This window comes from Dicentrarchus labrax, unplaced genomic scaffold (assembly GCF_905237075.1).
Source record: "Dicentrarchus labrax unplaced genomic scaffold, dlabrax2021, whole genome shotgun sequence".
Classification (NCBI taxonomy): domain Eukaryota; kingdom Metazoa; phylum Chordata; class Actinopteri; family Moronidae; genus Dicentrarchus; species Dicentrarchus labrax.
The window spans coordinates 13,855,265-13,874,316 of NW_026136722.1; the positions used below are offsets into that span (position 1 = coordinate 13,855,265).

Sequence of the window (19,052 nt, forward strand, 5' to 3'; positions counted from 1 at the left end):
CACAGTGTCATCCAGTGCGTGCTATAGCAGGTTCCTGAGTATATGTGGCGACATGATTGTTTGACAGATTATTTTGTGGACGTAAATGTTTTGCAAGTTGGAGCCTGTGGATACGTGATAGTCCCAAATAAGGGATGAAGAATGTTTGTTTTCCAGCAAATGCCTTCCCATGTCTTCCCTGCAGTTTGATACTATGTTGCATAATTTCCTGAGTAATAATTATGACATTTTCACAATAATTTTTCATTTTAACAGTGATTCTCTAGAAAAGGGCAGTCTCTGCTTTTATTTTATTTTAGAACAATGACAATGACTGTACTACTTTTTACAGCAGAACGTACTGAAATGCTGTAAAACATCCCCTACTTTAGAATAGTGATAAAGTTTGGCTAATACTACAAATGTATGCAATTGTAAAAAAACATAGAAATATCCTTACAATGGTGTCTGTGTGTGTGCAGCCCTTCGGTAAATGTTTGATTTGGGAATTCTTCCCTCACAGAAACTACAACAAGCCCCTCACAGTGCTATTCTGTGTGATCACTGATGTGGAATTTAGGAAGCTGGGGTGGGAGTGGAGAGGAAAGAGATGTTATAATCGACTCAGTGGGCTGCTGTTGTGTTCACTGAGGTTCATTGCAACAGGTTTATAATTTTGTCCCTCATGATTCCATCCTATAATAAACACAGCAGATTGTGTGATCTATTGGCTTGACCGTCTCAACAACATATGTTCATCGTGAGAACAACAGCAGGCCACTCTTGAGACATCTCTTGTTGCCATAGCAGCAGGTGGATCTGTCGAAGGGACGCTGTTACCTTAGAAACGGCCACCTTGTGTGTGCAGGGATATACTGTACCAGGGCAGGCGCTCAAACCTAAAGTCACGTAGGATTTACAAGCCTGTTCTTGACAATCACAGCTTTACAACTGTGAGGCGTGAAATGAACCTTTGCTATGTCACTGGCATCACAAAGTTCAGTTGCAGCATTGATAAGTGAGAGGGCAAACAGTAAAATCGATAAACGGCAGCGCATTCAACAAACATCACAAAATATGACCTTTGGCTGGGTGGGAAGATAAGCCCATCCCCTTTCTTCCCGCTCTCCCCCTTTCTGTCTTTCCTTGTTTATGTGTAGTGTGTTTGTCTGTTAGGCAATGGTTATAAAGACAGGGGTTTGAATAGTGGGTGGGGGATCCTAGAGTGATTCTGGAGAGATAAGGAGATGCATGGCCTGCCTGAGAAGGCCAAAAACTAAAACTAAACAGAGCTAAAACAGAAAGATTTGTGATGTAGGTGGAGTTAGTGTAGATCAGGGGAGGGTGAGAAAAGAGGGCTCAGACATGTGCAGAGAAGTGTGAGGAGTGAGTGAGGGCAGAGCTGCAGTGGCTTTGCGTGGAGTGAGAAATAGAGAGACAGAGTGTTGCTTTTACAGAAGAGAGAGGCAGATCAAGCAGCAGAGGCTCACACAGCAGTGACAAAGAAAGGAAGTGTGATAATCAGCTTGGGCAATGACTGTGTAAATTATTTGTTGCTGTTCCGTTCAAAGACTGGGGAGGTCTAACACAGAAATGAATGGTGATAACAGCAAACAGCGATATGTGTCAACCTTCAGGATGCACATCAAGCCTCCCTGTGCATCGTCTGCACCAGGGAATGGGCTGGGAACTACAGACACCAGGACTTCAGACAAATGTACTGACACAGGTAAGGGTTGCATGAGAGAGGGAGAGAGAAGATTAATAATTTAAGGGTGTGTGTTTACTCAACTGGTGCCTTATACTATGTTTTAAATGTCAGTATTTGAATAGGCAAGTCTGCACATGGTGATGCCTCTTGCACTGCAAACAGACTACAACAAATTTGCTTGATTTCTGCTGGTGTATAAAGTGAAACTGAGATAACACACTTCTAAGTTTGTTGCTTTTGAACCTAATGTCCTTGTCCAAATCTGATTGTTTATTGTGTTGGGGACCTCTCATGTCAGCCCACGCTGAACAGCAATTTATTTATGCTCTGAAAAGTTGAGAGCACACTTCCTTTCTTTCTCATTAGTTTGAACTAATATAAACTTGTGGCCTTTGCTGTGAAAGCGAAAGTGTTCATTTATTCATTTTCTATAGCTGGATCATGTGTGATCTGATACACATTACAATATACATTGATCATGATCAATGTATATTGTATATTTTTGTATATTATTTGTATATATGTATATTTGCATAGTATCTTTTACTTAAACATCAGGAACTGATAAAAAAAACAGCCTTACCAACTTGACCACGGTTTCATATTCAACAGCAGTTAAAGGTTTTTAGAGCAACCTATAAACCTTTGGTTCCGCTGAGTGCTGACTGCTAATAAAAGCTTCAAGTTCTCAATTTGTAAACTAAAAAAAGGTCAGAGAGTCATGATGTGAGAAACACTTGAAAATCCACCTTTCAGTGTTGCTTGATTGAAGCGCAGTCAGTGCATGTGGACAAATATCAGGCTTTACAGTGAATAATCCAGCATTGTAACGCTGGCTAAAGTTTGCTGGTAAAATACCAATTTTGTTAAACCATAACTAGTATATTGTTATTGACTTTACTTCAGCATTTCAACTTTTAAACAATGTTTAGTTAAAGTATTGTAGTACCTGACAGGCCTCTGTGATGGCAACTAATTATACTGGTCATAACACTCAGTGTCAGCCTGTGATTTGCTTTCAATTCATGAAACTTTACTGGATCAGGGGGAGTACAGTTCCTAGGAATACACATTCCCTTCCCTCAAGGATTTAGCTCTGATTTCAGTGAAAGTAAAAAAGACTTTTAAATAGGAAGACACAAGAAAGAGTACAGTTACCATGAACTTTGTATTTTATATCAAGGCAGAATATTGATGTCAGTGTTGTCTGAGCAGTGGTGACCTGAATTCATGTCATGTTTAACAAGAGAGAAAAGAAAGAACAAAAAAAGAGAACTTGTTATGGTAGATGAGGGGATGGAAAATACTCTGTAGCACTTCTAGCAGGTGTTACTTCAAGTAATGCAGTACTTACTTCAAGTGAGACAAGACCAAGACCACGAGACAAGAAGAATAGTTTTCTGTGTGAATTAATATAAAAAACACAATAGTGTAACATTTTTGGTCAGAATTTGCATTATGGATCTATACCAAGGATCAAAATTAAATGGGGAAAGGCTAAAATGAACTTTTTCTAAAACTAGGTGTATAAACTAGACTTAATAGATGCAGTTACATGAGGTTATGGTATTTGCTCCTCTGCAAAATCAGGAAATGGTAACGATTTTACTATAAACCCTTGATGTGCCTGCATTGCTCTTGTTTACGGCGTCCTCCAGGGTCTCTTAACCTCTCCTCATGTAAACGTCTGGATCCACCCGTCTTCATAGAGCCCCTGGTGGACTGCTGCGTGGATGAAGGATGTGACATCATACTGCGGGGGGTTATCACGGGAAGTCAGCCAATCAAAGTGTCGTGGTTGCACAATGGTGAGCAGGGATCATTTACACTGCTTGGGGTTGAATGTTGACCCCTGGAAATAAACAAATCATAACATAGTGTCTGTATTTCATTTACTCTGTTATACGTTAAATAAACAAAAACAGCAAGAGCTCATTTGGTTTTAAAACTGGTCATTTACAGTTTATGAGGATCGCTCTCTCCCTTATCTAACCAATTATCAACATCTTTTCTCCAAGTATCTGGCATCGTATCAGCCTTTCCTTTCTCACATTCCTTCTCTTCATAGTTCTTTATTGCCCATTACACTGGTAGGAGTGTTTCTAGTTTGTTTCTTGGCTCTTATGGGCAGGTGAGGTGGCCCGTTATGGGAATCCTTCCTTCAACGGCAGGGAGACAAGTTTTTTGGTGAGGGAGTCTTTGCCAGAAGATGCTGGCGCCTACACCTGTTTGGCAGAAAACAGTGCAGGGAAGACATCCTGCTGCGCTGCTGTGTTCGTCAGAGGTGAGGGAGACACTGAGACATGTGGGACATCTTTCAACTCCTCATACACAGCTGAGAGCACACTCGTGTTTCCTGCAAGTTGTAATGCAGCGTTCCTTGTTCAACATAAATATATCTATTCTGTTAGTTGCCTGATCACAATAAGTAGAAGTAAGCCACAGTTTCATTTCTGATGTTATGTGGTCTCTTCTTTTCCTCTTTCTGAAAACCAATCCAGACTTTGAAACCATCTATGACATGCAGAATCGCGTCTCAAATATTCCCACTTCTGCATCCAAGAGCATTATGGAGAATGGACGATCACCGCAGTCTCCCAAAAAAGAGCTACAGAAGTTCACAGGATCTATTTGTACCTCCCCAACCGGCTCTGATAAGCTTAGCCCAGTCTCAACTCCAAAAGGTAATCAGATAACCATTCATTTCACACATAGGCACAAAGGATTTGCTAGTTTCTAACTATTCAGTTTATTGCTTATGACAATATATAAACTGCAGCTTCCTTCCTCATATGCTGTGATGCACCAGGAGTATATATCGGCCTCTTTACCATTGTTTTAACCTCTTCCGGATATCCATGTTATTTTTAAATGAATAGGAAACACATCATTTCCAGTCCTCGTGTGATTGGTTGTCAGGCAACATTGATACCAGTAAGAAATTTTGCAGGACTTCCACAACAATGTAGCTTTTTGATACACCCACTAAAAGTCCTTAGTCCCAAGTGATCACCATGTAGGGAAGTGGACAGTGCACTGTACAGTAAAACTTGCTGAGTCTGTAAACTGATAGCCATAGAACAGAAGAGCAGAGCCACACCTCTATCCTGGCTTGCTAAAACCTACCTGCGCTTCATCTGTCTCTGCAGAAGTCATCCCAAAGAAGAGAGCCAACTCAGGAACAGGTGAGGAACACACACACATCTTTTTTTTTTTTTTTCTCCCTTCTCACTCACTATCTCTAAGCAGTGCACCTGTCTTTCCATCATCCACTCACCCTTTGGTTTCTCACTGTTCTCTGGTATAATGTTTGATTTGGCTTGCTCCTGTTAATGCAACCTATCCGTTACAGTCTATTTTGTGTGTTAGCGTGTGTGTGTGTGTGTGTGTGTTTGTGTGTGAGTTGCTTTTGATGCTGTTGTGGTTTGTCCTGGAGCTACACCTTCTTTTTTAGCCTTTGTTCTTGCTATAATGTTGTCAAGCTCTAGGCTATTGTGCTCCCATATACTGGGGAACTTTACCTGAGGGTGTAGGCTGCAACAATAAAAAAAATGAAAAGCTCACATAATAGGGTCTGCGAGTCTGTTTTGAGTGCAGGATAAGCAGTGGTGTTTTTTATGTGGTTTTATGAATTAGCTATAAGTGATGGCTGGAGAGGAGGATTTGACTGCCTGTTAAGAAGGTAAACTGATAATAAAGCTATTTGAACATCATTTTATCAGATTGCCTAGTCAAATTCACCATCCTGATGCCACAGTATTTGAATATTGACAGTGTGAGAGATGATATTGACTCCAGCTCATACATGGAATTTTCAGGTCTAATGTAATTGCATGGTAACATTACATAACTATATGATATGGTACAGGCAAATGTGTCTTCTGACTGTGTTTGCCTATTGATTTAAGTAAATAGTGTGAAACATATTTTGGAGCCTGGAAGCAAAGGTGTCTTCAATTAATTATTTTAACACTGTTTAGTACACTTGATTACACAAGGACTGGTTGTACTTGTGTGAGGAAGGTCATCTGTGTTTTGCATTTGTTTCCACTTGAGACACTTGCTGTGTATACTACATAATAAGGGTCTCAGGGGAAGCAACACACTTCCAGTCTCAGACTGCAGCACAAACCACAGATCACGTAATCCCATTCCACTATCACACATTTTCTCTGTCTCTCAACTCGACCAATACTACTACAATGAGCAGGCAGGCTCGTAGTCAAAACGCTCACTTTGTTTTATCTTTGCAGGTCCAACGTTACATTTCAAAAACCCTCCACAGCACATCAAAGTGGAGGTGGGACAAACTGCCCGAGTGACGTGTTGTTTCACCGGCAGTCCCCCTGTAGTGTCTTGTTGGATACGAAACAAAGACCAGGTAATGTAATTTTAAGGCTGGTTTACAAAATATCCATATTCTTCCATCCCAATGTTATTTGTCTCCATTGCTTCCCAGTATTTATCTCCCTCTCCCTCTCCCTCTCTCTCTTTTTCTTACACACATATCTGCAGATAGTGGATGGTCCAGAGCTATGGTCAGAAAATACTGATCAGAGCAGTACACTGGTTCTAGCAGAGGCTAAACCACAACACACAGGTCGCTACACTGTTGTAGTGAAGGACCGCAGGAACTCAGCACAACACACGCTCACCCTTTCCGTCATAGGTAAGACAACACACACTCTGCAGTGTCAGGACCATTTGAAGTAAGTTTGCAGTTACCTGAGCACATTTTTCATCATTATCCCACCAGAGAGGCCACAGCCTCCTGCCTCCTGTCCTGTGATCTCCCTCATCTCTACCAACAGCCTTGTGCTGTCCTGGTCGGGCCCCTGCTACGACGGTGGTAGTGCCATCCTTGGTTATGTGGTCGAGGTAAAGAACCAAGGACGTGTTGAACTTGGGGACTGGAGCGAGCTCACTGCTCAGTGTAAAAGTACCTCATACAGAGTGAGCTCTGGGCTGCAGCCTCAGCAGGAATACTGTTTCAGAGTGAGGGCCTACAACGAAGTGGGAGTAAGTGAGCCAGGGCCAGTGTCACCAGTGGTCAGGATGGAGCAAAAAGGTGAGGTGATATGGGGTATTGATGCCACAATTAAAAATAGAGGCAAATATGATGATATAATTACAGCTATTGTGTCTTTGTGTGTAGACTTAGACAAACCACAAGAAGAGGAGGCCCCTCAAACCTATACCTGTGTCACTATTGACTCTTCCCACAAAGTCACAGATCATTACAATTTGCTGGAGAAACTGGGAATGTAAGTATTCTGTCAGGAACCAACCTGATATAGTGTCACAAGAACACTTGACATTTCAAGTGAACATCTTTCTTTTATTAGTGTGGGTTGTTTCAGGCAGCAGTGAGAGGATTAAAAAATATGCATGTAGAGACATGGTCCTGCTCTAGTAAAAGATGTAATCTACTCTTTCTGCTTGACTGAAAGCTAAAGGAATTCATTTTGTTGTCAGTCTCTATTTCTGATGGGTTCACTTTAGTACACTACCCCCTTTTCAAGATCTATGACGACACAATTTACATTTTCTTCTTAAGAGCCAGGGTTAAAATTACGAAACTCGTCTCTTCATTAGGGGAAAGTTCGGCCTGGTGTTCAAGCTGACCCACAAAGTAACAGGACGTGTGTGTGCTGGGAAGTTCTACAAAGGCCGACGAGCCAAGGAGAGGGAGGCTGCGCGTAAAGAAATAGAGTTGATGAACTACCTCCACCACCCCAAACTGGTTCAATGCCTCGCTGCATACGATCACAAGCCAGAGATGGTCATGGTCATGGAGTTGTAAGTATCATCATGAAAGCCCAAAAGGGTTAAATATGGTTCTATACAAAGAATTATAATAACCATTTTCTGTCACTGTCTTTAGTATTGCAGGCGGGGAACTGTTTGAACGTATAGTGGACGACAGCTTTGAACACACTGAGCCTGCCAGTGTGCGCTACATGCAGCAGATCCTGGAGGGGATTGCCTACATGCATCAGCAGAATATTATCCATCTGGACCTCAAACCTGAAAATATTGTGTGTGTTGACACCACTGGAACCTCGGTTAAGATCATTGACTTCGGATTAGCCAGCAAGCTTGGTATGTGAAATGAAACTCTCTTTAATGGTCCAGTGAGTAATATTTTGAAGGCTCTATACACCTGAAAATAAGATTTGTTGTGTTTTCATTACCTTAGAAAGATCCGTTTTTATCTACAGAGGGAGCAGGTTCTCTTCTATGTAGGCCGCTATGTTGAATCACTATATTTTTATAGTAGCCCCGAGAGATTTAAACACTGGCTGTAAATAGGGCCTTCCGTGGTCACCATAGTTTCTCCTACTCCTGGAATGGGAGGATAAGGCGAGGGCTTTGCAAACAGCAACTACACCGCCAGATGCCATAAATCCGACACACTGGACCTTTAATGTTTACTAACCAAATTATGCACTGTATGTTTAACAGATGGCAGCACGCCTCTGAAGGTGATGCATGGGACTCCAGAGTTTGTGGCACCTGAAGTGATCAACTATGAGCCTGTGGATTTGGCCACTGACATGTGGAGCATTGGGGTCATATGTTACATATTGTGAGTATAGCCCTTTCTACGTTAAAGGAATAGTTTGACATGCACTGTCTTGCCAAGAGTTAGATGAAAATACCACTCTCTTGTTTATACAATAATTATACAGCTACAGCCAGCGGCCTGTTAGCTTAGCTTAGCACAACTGACTGGAAAAAGGGGGAAACAGCTGGAGTAGCTTTACACGAAGGGAACCAAATCCACCTGTCAACACCTCTAAAGCTAGAGCCTCCACCTGCCTTGCCTGGTACTCAAGAAAGCTAGCCAAGACATGGTTGGGTTTTACACGATGGTTCTTGCAACAGACCAAACTAACTGGATAAGTCAGTTAACTTTAGAGGTGCTGTTAGGTGGATTCTGTTTCCAGTCTTTATGCTAAGATAAGCTAACCAGCTTCAGATTTGCCGTACAGACATAAGTGGTATCAAACTTCTAACTCTCAGGATGAAAGCATATAAGACTGTTTCCCAAAAGGCACATTCAGCATATTTCTTTCCATGTAAACTGGTGAAAGCTGATTTTGTAACAGCGCCTGGGAACTAGGATTTAGTCAGTTGCACCCATGTACATCAAACTGGCCTAATCCACTTTCACTGTCAGTCAGAAGGCCCTTGACCAACTGCAAGTCTTGGTAACCACTTTTAGAAACGTAATAAAACATAATAGATTGATAGGGCTGTGCTGGTGGATCGACTGCCTGTTGTTTGAATGTTTTACTGACTTTTAATGCCACCTGGTGGATGTAGGTTGAAACAGTCAGTATATAATGACACTGCTGTCACTGCTGTCTTTTTTTCTCTTCAGACTGAGTGGTGAGTCTCCATTCCAGGGTCACAGCGATGCAGAGACCCTGGCCTTGGTCACAGCTGCCCAGTGGGAGTTTGACGAGGAGAGCTTTGATGAAATCACAGACGAGGCCAAGAATTTCATCAGCTCATTGCTCAACAAGGATACCAGGTGATTTCATAAACAAACTGCTATAACGCAGCCTCCAGAAACCATTTTCACTGAACCACATAACACTCTATGTGTTTCCCAGGCGGAGGATGTCCTGTGAAGAGGCACTTGCTCACCCTTGGATGGCAGCGTTTGACTCTAGAGATCTCGCCACCACCAAGAATCTGTCCAAGGAGAAAATGAAGAGGTTTCTAGCCAGGCAGAAGTGGAAGGTGACTTTTACTTTCATGTTTGTCTTTGAGGTGTTATTTTTGTTGTTTGTTCCAGATTTTTGACATTTTTTGTTAAATAGAAAGCAGGTAAGGCCTTGTTGGCCCTGAAGAGAATGGCTCTGCTGTCTAAAAGTGACAGCTCTGCATCTCCTACCAGCCCTGGAGAGGGTAAGACACTCTTTCTTTACATTCTTTTATTATCTCATCAGGACCATCAGGAACTGTTTAACCTTGTAGTATAGCCGTCCTGGGGTCCCCCCCACCCGTTTTCATTTGGTTCCTCCTTCCTCCCCCTCTTCTGTCCCAGACTCACCCCTGAGCCCAGAGGCAGCCCATGCCCTGCAGTCTCTGGAGCGCAAGATGCAGGAGCCACCCCAGTTCACCCAGAGCCTGGAGGACCAGACAGTTGCTCAGGGATCCAGTGCCCGTCTCTCATGTCACCTCACAGGTACACAACTTCTCTTCTTGAAGACTTCTTTCAAGAGCTCAAGCAATACCTGTGTTCCTCTTTGTAACATTTTAATACAGCCACTGGATGCTGCACTAGAGCCCAATAATCATAGACCAGAACAATAGGACAGGAATAATACTTACAAAAAATGGAGCGAAGGCTGCGAGCTAGTTCAAGCAGGTCAACTCGAGCTGCGCTGATTACACACATGACATGTGGAATAAGGCTTATTCCATAATCACTAACCAAGCGCACCCTTCCACTTTGGCTGTCTATTTAAACTGCACAATTTCCCAGCTCACCCTCTGCTCTGTCAATGCCGCTGTTGCCCTGCATCCGTATTGCTGCTGCTGCTCTATAAGCTATTGCTGCCTGCTGCGCTGTAAGCCCCACCACCACCCCAGCATCCACCTGTAGGCTCTGACTGGGGGTTAAGGTATTTGCGCATCACTCCCCAATATCTCTATGTAAACATATCTGCGGGGAGTGATGAGGTCGGAACCTAGACGCCAAAATCTAAATATGCTATACTGCTTAATAAACATTCCAAACGTGAGTTGGCTGACTGAACTGTCTTTGTTTGTCTTTCCACAGTCTTTCCAACAGTAACACTGGTTTGGTCCAAATTAACCCTTAATTCACAGAGTTAGATGCAAAAATGCTGCAATGGCTGCAACGTAAACTAATGCTAATCCCTGGGGGCCGTTAAAGTATTTCCACTAAGAGTGCTTGTTTTTGCTACTGACATGCTCAACTTGCCTGACAAAGATACCTACAGAGACATTTTGTTTAACCAGAAACAATCATAATGTTGCTATCACTCACCATACTATTTTTTTTTTACTTTGCATATCACATTGTAACATCATAACCTCATTCAGAAACTGAAAAGAGTTTCAGTCACTCTACTCAGCTGCACATGGGACAGACGGGCTGTGTAAACAAACCACAGAGAGGCTGCGATCAACCCAACTTGACTTTAACTTCCCCTAAAAGACTTAAAAACAATATGTTGTAGTTTTGCTTCATTTCAGAAATACTGCCTATTGCCCCTGTCCTCACCCCTTCCGTTTATCTTGGCAGGATATCCTGACCCAGAGGTGGTGTGGCTGTGTGCGGAAGAGCCTGTGGTGGAGTCACCCACAGTGCAGATAGAGTATGAGGAAGATGGCCGCTGCACCCTGGTCCTAGCCAAAGTTGGCCCAGGGGACACCAACGTTTACACCTGTAGAGCCACCAATGACCATGGGGAGACCTCATGCTCAGCTAAACTCACTGTTCCAGAGTAGATTCATAATATCTGCTCATGTATACAGAGATAAATATATATATATATATATATATATATATATATATATAAACATAATGTTCTTGACTGCCTTCAACAGTTGTATTGTACATTCCTGTTTTAATACAGAAGGGGACCAAACTGTACATCTTGTACTGTGGCTGGAAATATACATGTATTACTGTACAAATTGTATGAACAGATGAATATTGTTACAGAGTTACTATATAGATAAAGGCTGATATTTCTTCATGGGACTATGGTTATTCACTGTCTTAAACAACGTGTTGTTTCAGCTAAAACCACTAATCTATTTCTTACTTTGACCCAAGTCAATTCAGCTGGAAATAAGAATAAATTGATATATCCTTTTTGAAAAGCTAAGAGGCCTAAAATGATGCTGTTTGAATCACATAGTGAAGATGTGAGTTCGTCATGAGGTTCCTAATGGTGGCTTTTTCTAGTTATTCAAACACCAGGGACAATGAATTTGTCAAAAAAAAGTAGTATATTAAGTATGTATTACAGACAGAGAATTGTATAAAACAAACTTCTTGTAGTTAATGAGTTCATTGTTTGGGTTCATATATAATATTAAATATCCATAAACTATAAGTCACTTAGTCAGGGGTCGTCAGTTAACTAAATGATAGAAAGGTGGTTCCTAAAGGAAACATGTTGGAACCACTGGGCTAGACAGTACTGATGCATGAATTAAATAAACAGGATAATCTGTAAGAGCTCTCAAGAGTATCTCACACTGACATTTTCCTTACAGATGCAACTGCTGTTATGAACAGATACATAAAATGACGTTGTGATGTACTCCGGGATACTGTTACATTATGGCTTTGAACTTTGTATTTTGAGAAAGACCTGACAGCTATTAACGTTATAGCTATTTTGTCTACATACAACACCACATGAAAGCACTTCCGCTCTGATGGCACACTCATGTAGTTTACAATCACTTACTTTGACCATGATGCCTAAATCCATTAAAAATGTAGTTTTTAAAAGTTGCTACATGCATTCAGCATTATAGTCCATTTGCAGCTGTAGCCAATTGCACATTGTGCATGAAAGCATACAAAGACACACACACTGCCTGCATGAAATCAGGCTGTCGGTCATATATTTTATTTTATATTTTCTATATGATTTATCATGTATCTTGTTAAATCTTGACAAATTGAAATTAAAAATAACACAAAAGATGTTTGTCCTGAGGTGGGGAGCGCATCAAGTAGCCTTTAATATTGCAGTGTGCTCTTACTTTCAAAGGTTCTGGTGTTTAACGCACTCAGGAAGTAGTTGTGGCGGAAGTACGAGTCTGTTTACAACTGACTGTCCGTAGCTTTACAATGGTGCTCGGCAATAAAGTCTTTTGACAAGTTCTATTGCACAAAACAACATATCCATGGGGAAGATGTAGATGATATGTGTCCCTGGTGAAAGGTAACACAGCTCACTAAATTGGCCCGTGGGGTTACATAATAGATGTTTTTTGGTCCTCAAGCAACATGACATTTTTCTTTTATTACAGATCCTCAATAAAGCATAATTACCTTCGTCTACAAAGCTGACAAGCCTGGCAAAAAGTTTGCCCAGAGGACCCAGGGACCTTTTACTGTGCCAAATTATTGCTCAAGGGTAGATTCTGTGTATGTTTTCAAAACAATAATGCATAAATACAAACCATCACCATCATCTACACACATACCATTCTTATGTGCATTTTCACCTTCAATAGAAATAACCAGAACATATTATGAGATGAAAGTAGAAACACAGACATTGTGCAGAGAAAGCTTAATATTAATTTTTATTCCCAGATATTATCATATTACAATGTTTAATTACATTTACACTTCATAATGTGTATTTCTTAAACTAAATCCATACACAGCACATGGCTTGCGTGTGACTAGTTTTTCCACAGATTTTACTTCCCATGCTACGAGTTAGCAGAATAAATAAAGTTAGATATTCCTTTTACTGTCAAAGCAAGAAGACCCAGGCAGACCTGAAATCATGTTGTTTGAATCACATAGTGAAGAGCAGAAAACCACTGAAGGTGTTGTAGTTCATGGTGTCATCATAGACTATCCTGTTTGCCTGGAGCTCTGCATACACATTGTCTCCCACCTCGAGGGGGATGACCACAGCGTTGCTGCCCATGTCGTTGCCGTCAGTCCCTGAGGTGTCCCAGACAGATGTGAGCCGGACACCGTTCTTCATGAGGCTCACAACAGAGCTGGGGACAGCATTGAGGTTGTTGAACATGGAGAATCGAAAGAAGTACATTCCTTTGACCATTGCTGTGAAAATGCCTGCCAGAACAAAGAGAATGGTTTAAATTTCACGAGTTCTCATTTGTCTCTCTCCCCAGATGACTTTCCCTATCTAGCATACTCTACCTGTTGAAGGATTGTAGTTATTGCCAGTGTTGGAGAAGACTTTCTTATACTGCAGTGGGGTAGCAGTGGTGAAAGGTCCAGTGTTTCCAGAGCCAGAATCTCTGAGCGCTGCAGAAAAGGCCACCTGAGGTTTGCCTGAGAGAATCAAATTACCACAAACACATCAGAGGTAAGAATTAATAAAGGGAAGAATTATATCCCATTATTACATCACATTATTATATCCAATAAAACTTGCTCTGTATTACCTCCGGTCAGACTCAGGCTCCGCAGCTCCAGGACCTCTTTTTCAGTGTTTTGCAACTTAGCCTCCAGGAGTGTTATTTTTTCCGCCATGTTTGCAACTTTCTCTCCCATTGCTCCCAGGCTTTGAGTTATGGAAGTTAGGGAGTAGATTTCACAGCAACTGCTTGATCCTGAGCACTGACAGGCTTTGTCATTGTTTTCATTGACTTGCGCTTCAGATAGACAGCAGCTGAACGCTAGAACCAGGACCGCAATCTTCTTCATCCTTGTGGTTTAGAAATCCCTGCTTCTCTGCAGTGTTTCCCTGTCAATAGCTCCTCCTTTTATACTCAATGTGACATTGTGCAAAACACGAAAAACCCGTTTATAAAAAAACTGTAGTCTTTATTGGCATTTTAGTTGAGAGAGTTGGGAAAACACACCAAAGTCCAATAGCTGATTAATGATTTTAATACAGTTTGTTCAAATACAGCATGTTACTGTAAGGCAAAGTTTACAAAGGGCTTTACAGGCCTAAAGTAATAAAGACTTCCATAAATCAAGTCCAAAGAAATGTGATTATTATTTAAAAGATGATATTGATTTAGCAAACTTTTTCAAACAGGGCGTTCTGCAGTTTGATAGCCCTGCCCATAAATGTCAGACTGCACCCTGGTTAACAGTGAACTGAAAGGCCAAATGTACAGTTACAATACAAGCCTCGCCTTACTTTATAAATAAAATGGAAATAAACCAAAGTCACTGTAGGGATCCTTTAATTGGCCTACATTATTATGATTCTTTTTTTTAAATGGTGCATTGTTGGTACTTGTTTGTTTGTTCAGTGCTGTATACTGACACTGTTACTGATGTAAATATTCATACTGCAAATCATCAATATAGTAATTATATATTAAATTAGACTCAAGGTATTACTTAGAAGCTGAAATGTGTTGTTTTTGGAACTTTTTGTCTCATTTGAATAAAATAGTGTTGCATACTTTCACAATGAACTTGCATGATCCATTTAGTAAATGTCTTTACTTGTTTGTTCAATGACTCAAATATTCTTTCCATTTTCACAGAATTAGTTTAAACAATGTTCTTTCTTTGTGAAAGCCCAAATTAGTCAACTAAATAATTTAAGTAATCAAGATTTAAGTCATTTATTTTCTAGTTTGTTCCTACACAAAAACCATTAAAAATATCACATCTTTGATCTGTGAGCTCGTGTTGTCTGCATGTGCCCCACGTTTCAGTATGTGCTGTATGTGTCTTGTTTACCTCGTACTTTAAGCTGTTAAAATGGTCACGAGTTGTGAAATCAGCACCACATGTGCTTTTACAAGTTTCTTAACATTAAAACAGAAAACAGACAACCACCTAGAGAGTAAAGCTAGTTGTTTTGTTGTTGTGCTAACTGTAGCCTCGGGTCAGTGGTAATGTGCTTTCACAACCGTTCCTGAACCACATGCTTTTGTCCATTACTCTTGCTCAAACATAACAAATAAGCAGTTACACATACATTAATTAAACTACACTGGAAATGTGAACTTAAAAAAATAGATAGTATAAATGACGCTTGGACATAGTTTTACCAAAATAAGTTCTTTTTTATTCCACTGACCCACAATTTTACAAAGAAAACATCTGTGTTCAACATTAGAATTTGAAACCATGCATTTATTCATATCCCTAAAATAAATATATATATGTACAAGAAAGTAAATAATTTAGCTTGTGGCTTCCAGATAAATAGTTTTAAGTATATTCCATGTGCATATCAAATTTAATATAAGATATGAGTAAGTGCAAAAAGAAGATCCAGTCTCCTGTGTAAGTGTTGATAGTAGATAGAGCAGGGTTTGGTTGATAGTCAAAGTGGAACTGGATGAAAGGGAGGAAAGAAGGGGGGCGCCTCATGTCGACCGCCGCCTCAATGGCGCCTCCTGTTGGGCTCTGTAAAGCGTAGCTGCTCGTGACTCGAAGGCACCGACCATCTGCTTAACCACTTCGTCAAAGAACACGCTGGCCAGCTGAGAGTGCAGAAGAGACCTGAACTCAAATGACACCTGCAGGAAGGGGGACGGACATGTTAGCTAACAGTTTGAGAGACTCTTTATTTCAGAACTGATGTCTTGAAAGTATCTGAATATAGACCCATATCTCTGTCAGTTCTGTGGTTACTTAAGTTGGTAGATTTAAAATGTGTTTTTGACAGTGGACTTGTTCCGATACCGCCTGTCCTTGTTTGCTATTTTTTCCCCCAGGATGGCAAAGTCATGACCTGCCCTACTCTCTGCCCGACTCTGATTGGCTTACCCAGATATTCTCACTTTAACCCTAACCAATCTAAACAACCAGTATTGGATTGGCACTCGGTATTGGCCGACACTCAAAGTTCAAGTATCAGACTCAGCATTGGCAAGGAAAGAAATGCTCAGACTTTACTTCCTTCAGGTGTTCACTGATAATAAGTCTTAACATGTTCTACTAGAATCAGACCACTTCCTGGCTGACCCTGAGGTAATCTGAGCCAACACTGAGGTCAAACTCCTGTCAGCACCTCCTTAACACTGTTCCCTGCCCTGACAGTTATTTCAGGCCTCAAAAAGGACACCAGCATGCTACTCAAGACTAAATTTAGAGCATAATGAGATTTTATTTAACACTTCCGCCAGCCAGTAATCCATTCACAATGGTACAGGATCAGATACTTGGAATTATTTTATCCTTCAGCATGCACTCTGATCTCTCAAGTCCCATGGGAAAGTTATACATTTGTGATCAGTGGGTTTGTTAATATTCTATTTTATTCCGTTCATTGTGTACACTATTCTAGTTTGATTTCAGAACTCTACTTTTTCCCTATCTCTCCATATGTCAAATGTCCTCATGGTTCTCAGGGTCAGGTGTTAATTTTATCTTATACACTTACATAGAACTCCACTTTGCAGGAGGCTGGCAGGTCTTTGGCTCCAGGGGCAAACCTCCATATTGTTTCAAGGTGGCTGAATAGGGATCCATCAGTGCACACGGCCTGTTTCAAAAGAAATTACCCATTATTTATCGCTGACAACCAAAAGGCAATGAGCCTTACCCTGAGTCAAAGCCCAGACAAAGCTGTTATAATCTTTAAAGAGGAGCACAGAATGAAGAATCAATTCATACACTGATGAGGTAGTTACTTGTTACGGTTGTTTTCTCTTACCCTGACTTTGTGGTTCGGGACGACGGTGACCTCGGAGGTGTAGCGCTCCACGATGGGGGGGAAACCTATTTCTAGCTCCGCCTGGACATCCCCATTTCGTCCCTTAATGACCCTAGACTTCTTACACCAGGGAACAAAGTGCTGGTACTGGTCCACACCGGCCACCACATTGTACATCTGCTCTGGAGTATACCTGAGCACAGAGACATGACGACAGACGCACACACAGTGAGATATCATTTCAATACAGATAGAGTCTGGATTAATAATTTTTTCTATAAATTATCAGAAAATAATGAAAAATAGCCCAAAGAACAAGGACATTTGGTAAAGTCTCATACAAGACAAAAAAGCAACAAATCCTCATATCTGAGAAGCTGAAATCAAGCAAAAGCTGCTTGATTTGCAACTCCATTTAAATTAAATACATGCAGATTTATCTATCTATACCTTACCATATACATAAATGATTACAGTGATCTTATTTCAGTGATTTTGTTGGATGTTATATATCGGGACACTCACCCTAATGTCCGGCACTCGGTGTACTCCATCCTGCGGGTGGCGATGGGAGCAGCCAGGTTGATGAAGCTGCGGCTGGGTGTACTGATGGGGACGGCGGGGCAGAGAGGCAGGCTGGCCCTTCTCGCTACCAGGGCCCCACAGGAGCCCAAGTGTCTAAGGAGAGGACATTACATATATGGGAACACATTCATTAATTTGTGGGAAATAGACAAAGAACATCCCAGGTTTACTCAGTGAGTGTGAGTCCTGTGCCATCTAGTACCAGCTAGTTCATTCACATTTTATATGCTGTAAATTCACACTGTTTGAATATATGAGCTACAGTTCTTTAAAGAGAAAGTAAAGCATTCATAACACAGAACAGTATTCTGAATTTTAAATATCTGATGAAGTTAATAACTACCTCAGTGTTTTAACATTTCCCTGCAGATACATCTACCGGCAGCTCATTGAATAAAAACCAAATCTACCACCACAGGGAGGAAAAGTCCCGCGGTTGCTGCTTCACACTTCTCAAACACTAGAAATTAAGTCTAGTATTCATTAAAAGCAGCCTAACATGTCCGGATATGTAAGTAAACAAACTGAATACAACCAACAGCCACATTTCGATAACCTCTGACTGACTAAACACAGCCCAAATGACCTTTACTCAGTGTTTTCACCTGAACGCATCTCTGTGGGGAAGCCCCCTTACATTAGCATTATCACTCACCTGATATTCGCTCGGTTTGTCTTCCCTCGCACAACTTTTGAAGAGTGCGCTTCAGACACGTCCAGTAGCGCCTTAAAGAGGAGAGGAGTCGTCTTGTTGGCCATGGTGAAGTTTGAGTTTAAAAAAACTAATCCAGGTTCGTGGGAGAGACGTCGGTATTTTGGCCCCAGCAGCAGCGGCACCGACCCGGCTTTGTTCTGACTGATGAGCCGCTCCACTCGCCCATTAATGACAGCAGTGACGCAACAGGAGGCGCCATTGACTCTGGCCAATCAGCGAGAAGGGTTCACAAAGCTCACACTGGTAGCTTATAGGTGATAGTGATAAAGGTAGTGTTCCTAAATGAACAAGATAACCAACTAAAGATATTCAGAAGACTTTTACTGACTAAATTTGTCCAGTTCGACTGTTTTACAACTTGTATCTTTTAATTGAATAACATGTCTTGGACACTATCAGTCCTCAGTGGAGCTGCAGGTATGAAAGCTAAGTTGTATTGTTATTATGAGATGCATAATGCCAATATCAGAGCTTTAGATAAAACACTTCATAAAATGGGAGTTCACTTTAAAAGTGTTTGAAGTATTTACTCATGCACAGAATTGGTATTTTCTCTCTTGCCATCTAAAAATACCCCAATATTTGGCACATGTGAGTCACAAGTTCACAGGATTTTGAAAGGTTTCTAGGAGCAAATCAAAGTCTAAATGTGTGTGTGTGTGTGTGTGTGTGTGTGTGTGTGTGTGTGTGTGTGTGTGTGGCTAGTGAACAAGTG

At 41.2% G+C, this 19,052-nt stretch overlaps 3 protein-coding genes across 6 annotated transcripts; 1 reads left to right on the forward strand and 2 right to left on the reverse strand.

Annotated features, from left to right (window-relative positions):
* The first annotated feature begins 1,175 nt into the window (after positions 1–1,175).
* Positions 1,176–11,433, forward strand: mylk5 (myosin, light chain kinase 5). 4 transcript variants are annotated; one of them, XM_051387448.1, is made up of 17 exons: positions 1,176–1,708; positions 3,349–3,498; positions 3,822–4,055; positions 4,192–4,374; positions 4,840–4,875; positions 5,944–6,071; positions 6,206–6,359; positions 6,447–6,758; positions 6,846–6,954; positions 7,286–7,489; positions 7,575–7,792; positions 8,156–8,279; positions 9,078–9,230; positions 9,313–9,442; positions 9,523–9,610; positions 9,750–9,890; positions 10,977–11,433. In XM_051387448.1, the coding sequence occupies exons 1-17, from the start codon at positions 1,573–1,575 to the stop codon at positions 11,180–11,182; spliced, it is 2,706 nt and encodes a 901-aa protein (XP_051243408.1). In that variant the 5' UTR covers positions 1,176–1,572; the 3' UTR covers positions 11,183–11,433. The 4 variants fall into 4 exon arrangements, with proteins under 4 accessions (XP_051243408.1, XP_051243409.1, XP_051243410.1 ...); XM_051387449.1 differs by having other exon boundaries at positions 3,822–3,995; XM_051387450.1 differs by having other exon boundaries at positions 1,177–1,708; positions 3,822–3,974.
* A 1,555-nt stretch (positions 11,434–12,988) lies between these two features.
* On the reverse strand, positions 12,989–14,161 carry LOC127356046 (complement C1q-like protein 2). Its single transcript, XM_051387455.1, has 3 exons — positions 13,850–14,161; positions 13,602–13,736; positions 12,989–13,514 (listed from the first exon to the last, which is right to left on the reverse strand). Exons 1-3 carry the CDS (start codon positions 14,109–14,111, stop codon positions 13,228–13,230), a joined length of 684 nt encoding a protein of 227 aa, XP_051243415.1. The 5' UTR covers positions 14,112–14,161; the 3' UTR covers positions 12,989–13,227.
* A 1,257-nt stretch (positions 14,162–15,418) lies between these two features.
* si:ch73-141c7.1 (coenzyme Q-binding protein COQ10 homolog, mitochondrial) lies at positions 15,419–18,492 on the reverse strand. The gene is made up of 5 exons (XM_051387454.1): positions 18,278–18,492; positions 17,563–17,715; positions 17,038–17,230; positions 16,765–16,866; positions 15,419–15,898 (listed from the first exon to the last, which is right to left on the reverse strand). The coding sequence occupies exons 1-5, from the start codon at positions 18,379–18,381 to the stop codon at positions 15,746–15,748; spliced, it is 705 nt and encodes a 234-aa protein (XP_051243414.1). The 5' UTR covers positions 18,382–18,492; the 3' UTR covers positions 15,419–15,745.
* Positions 18,493–19,052: the final 560 nt, after the last annotated feature.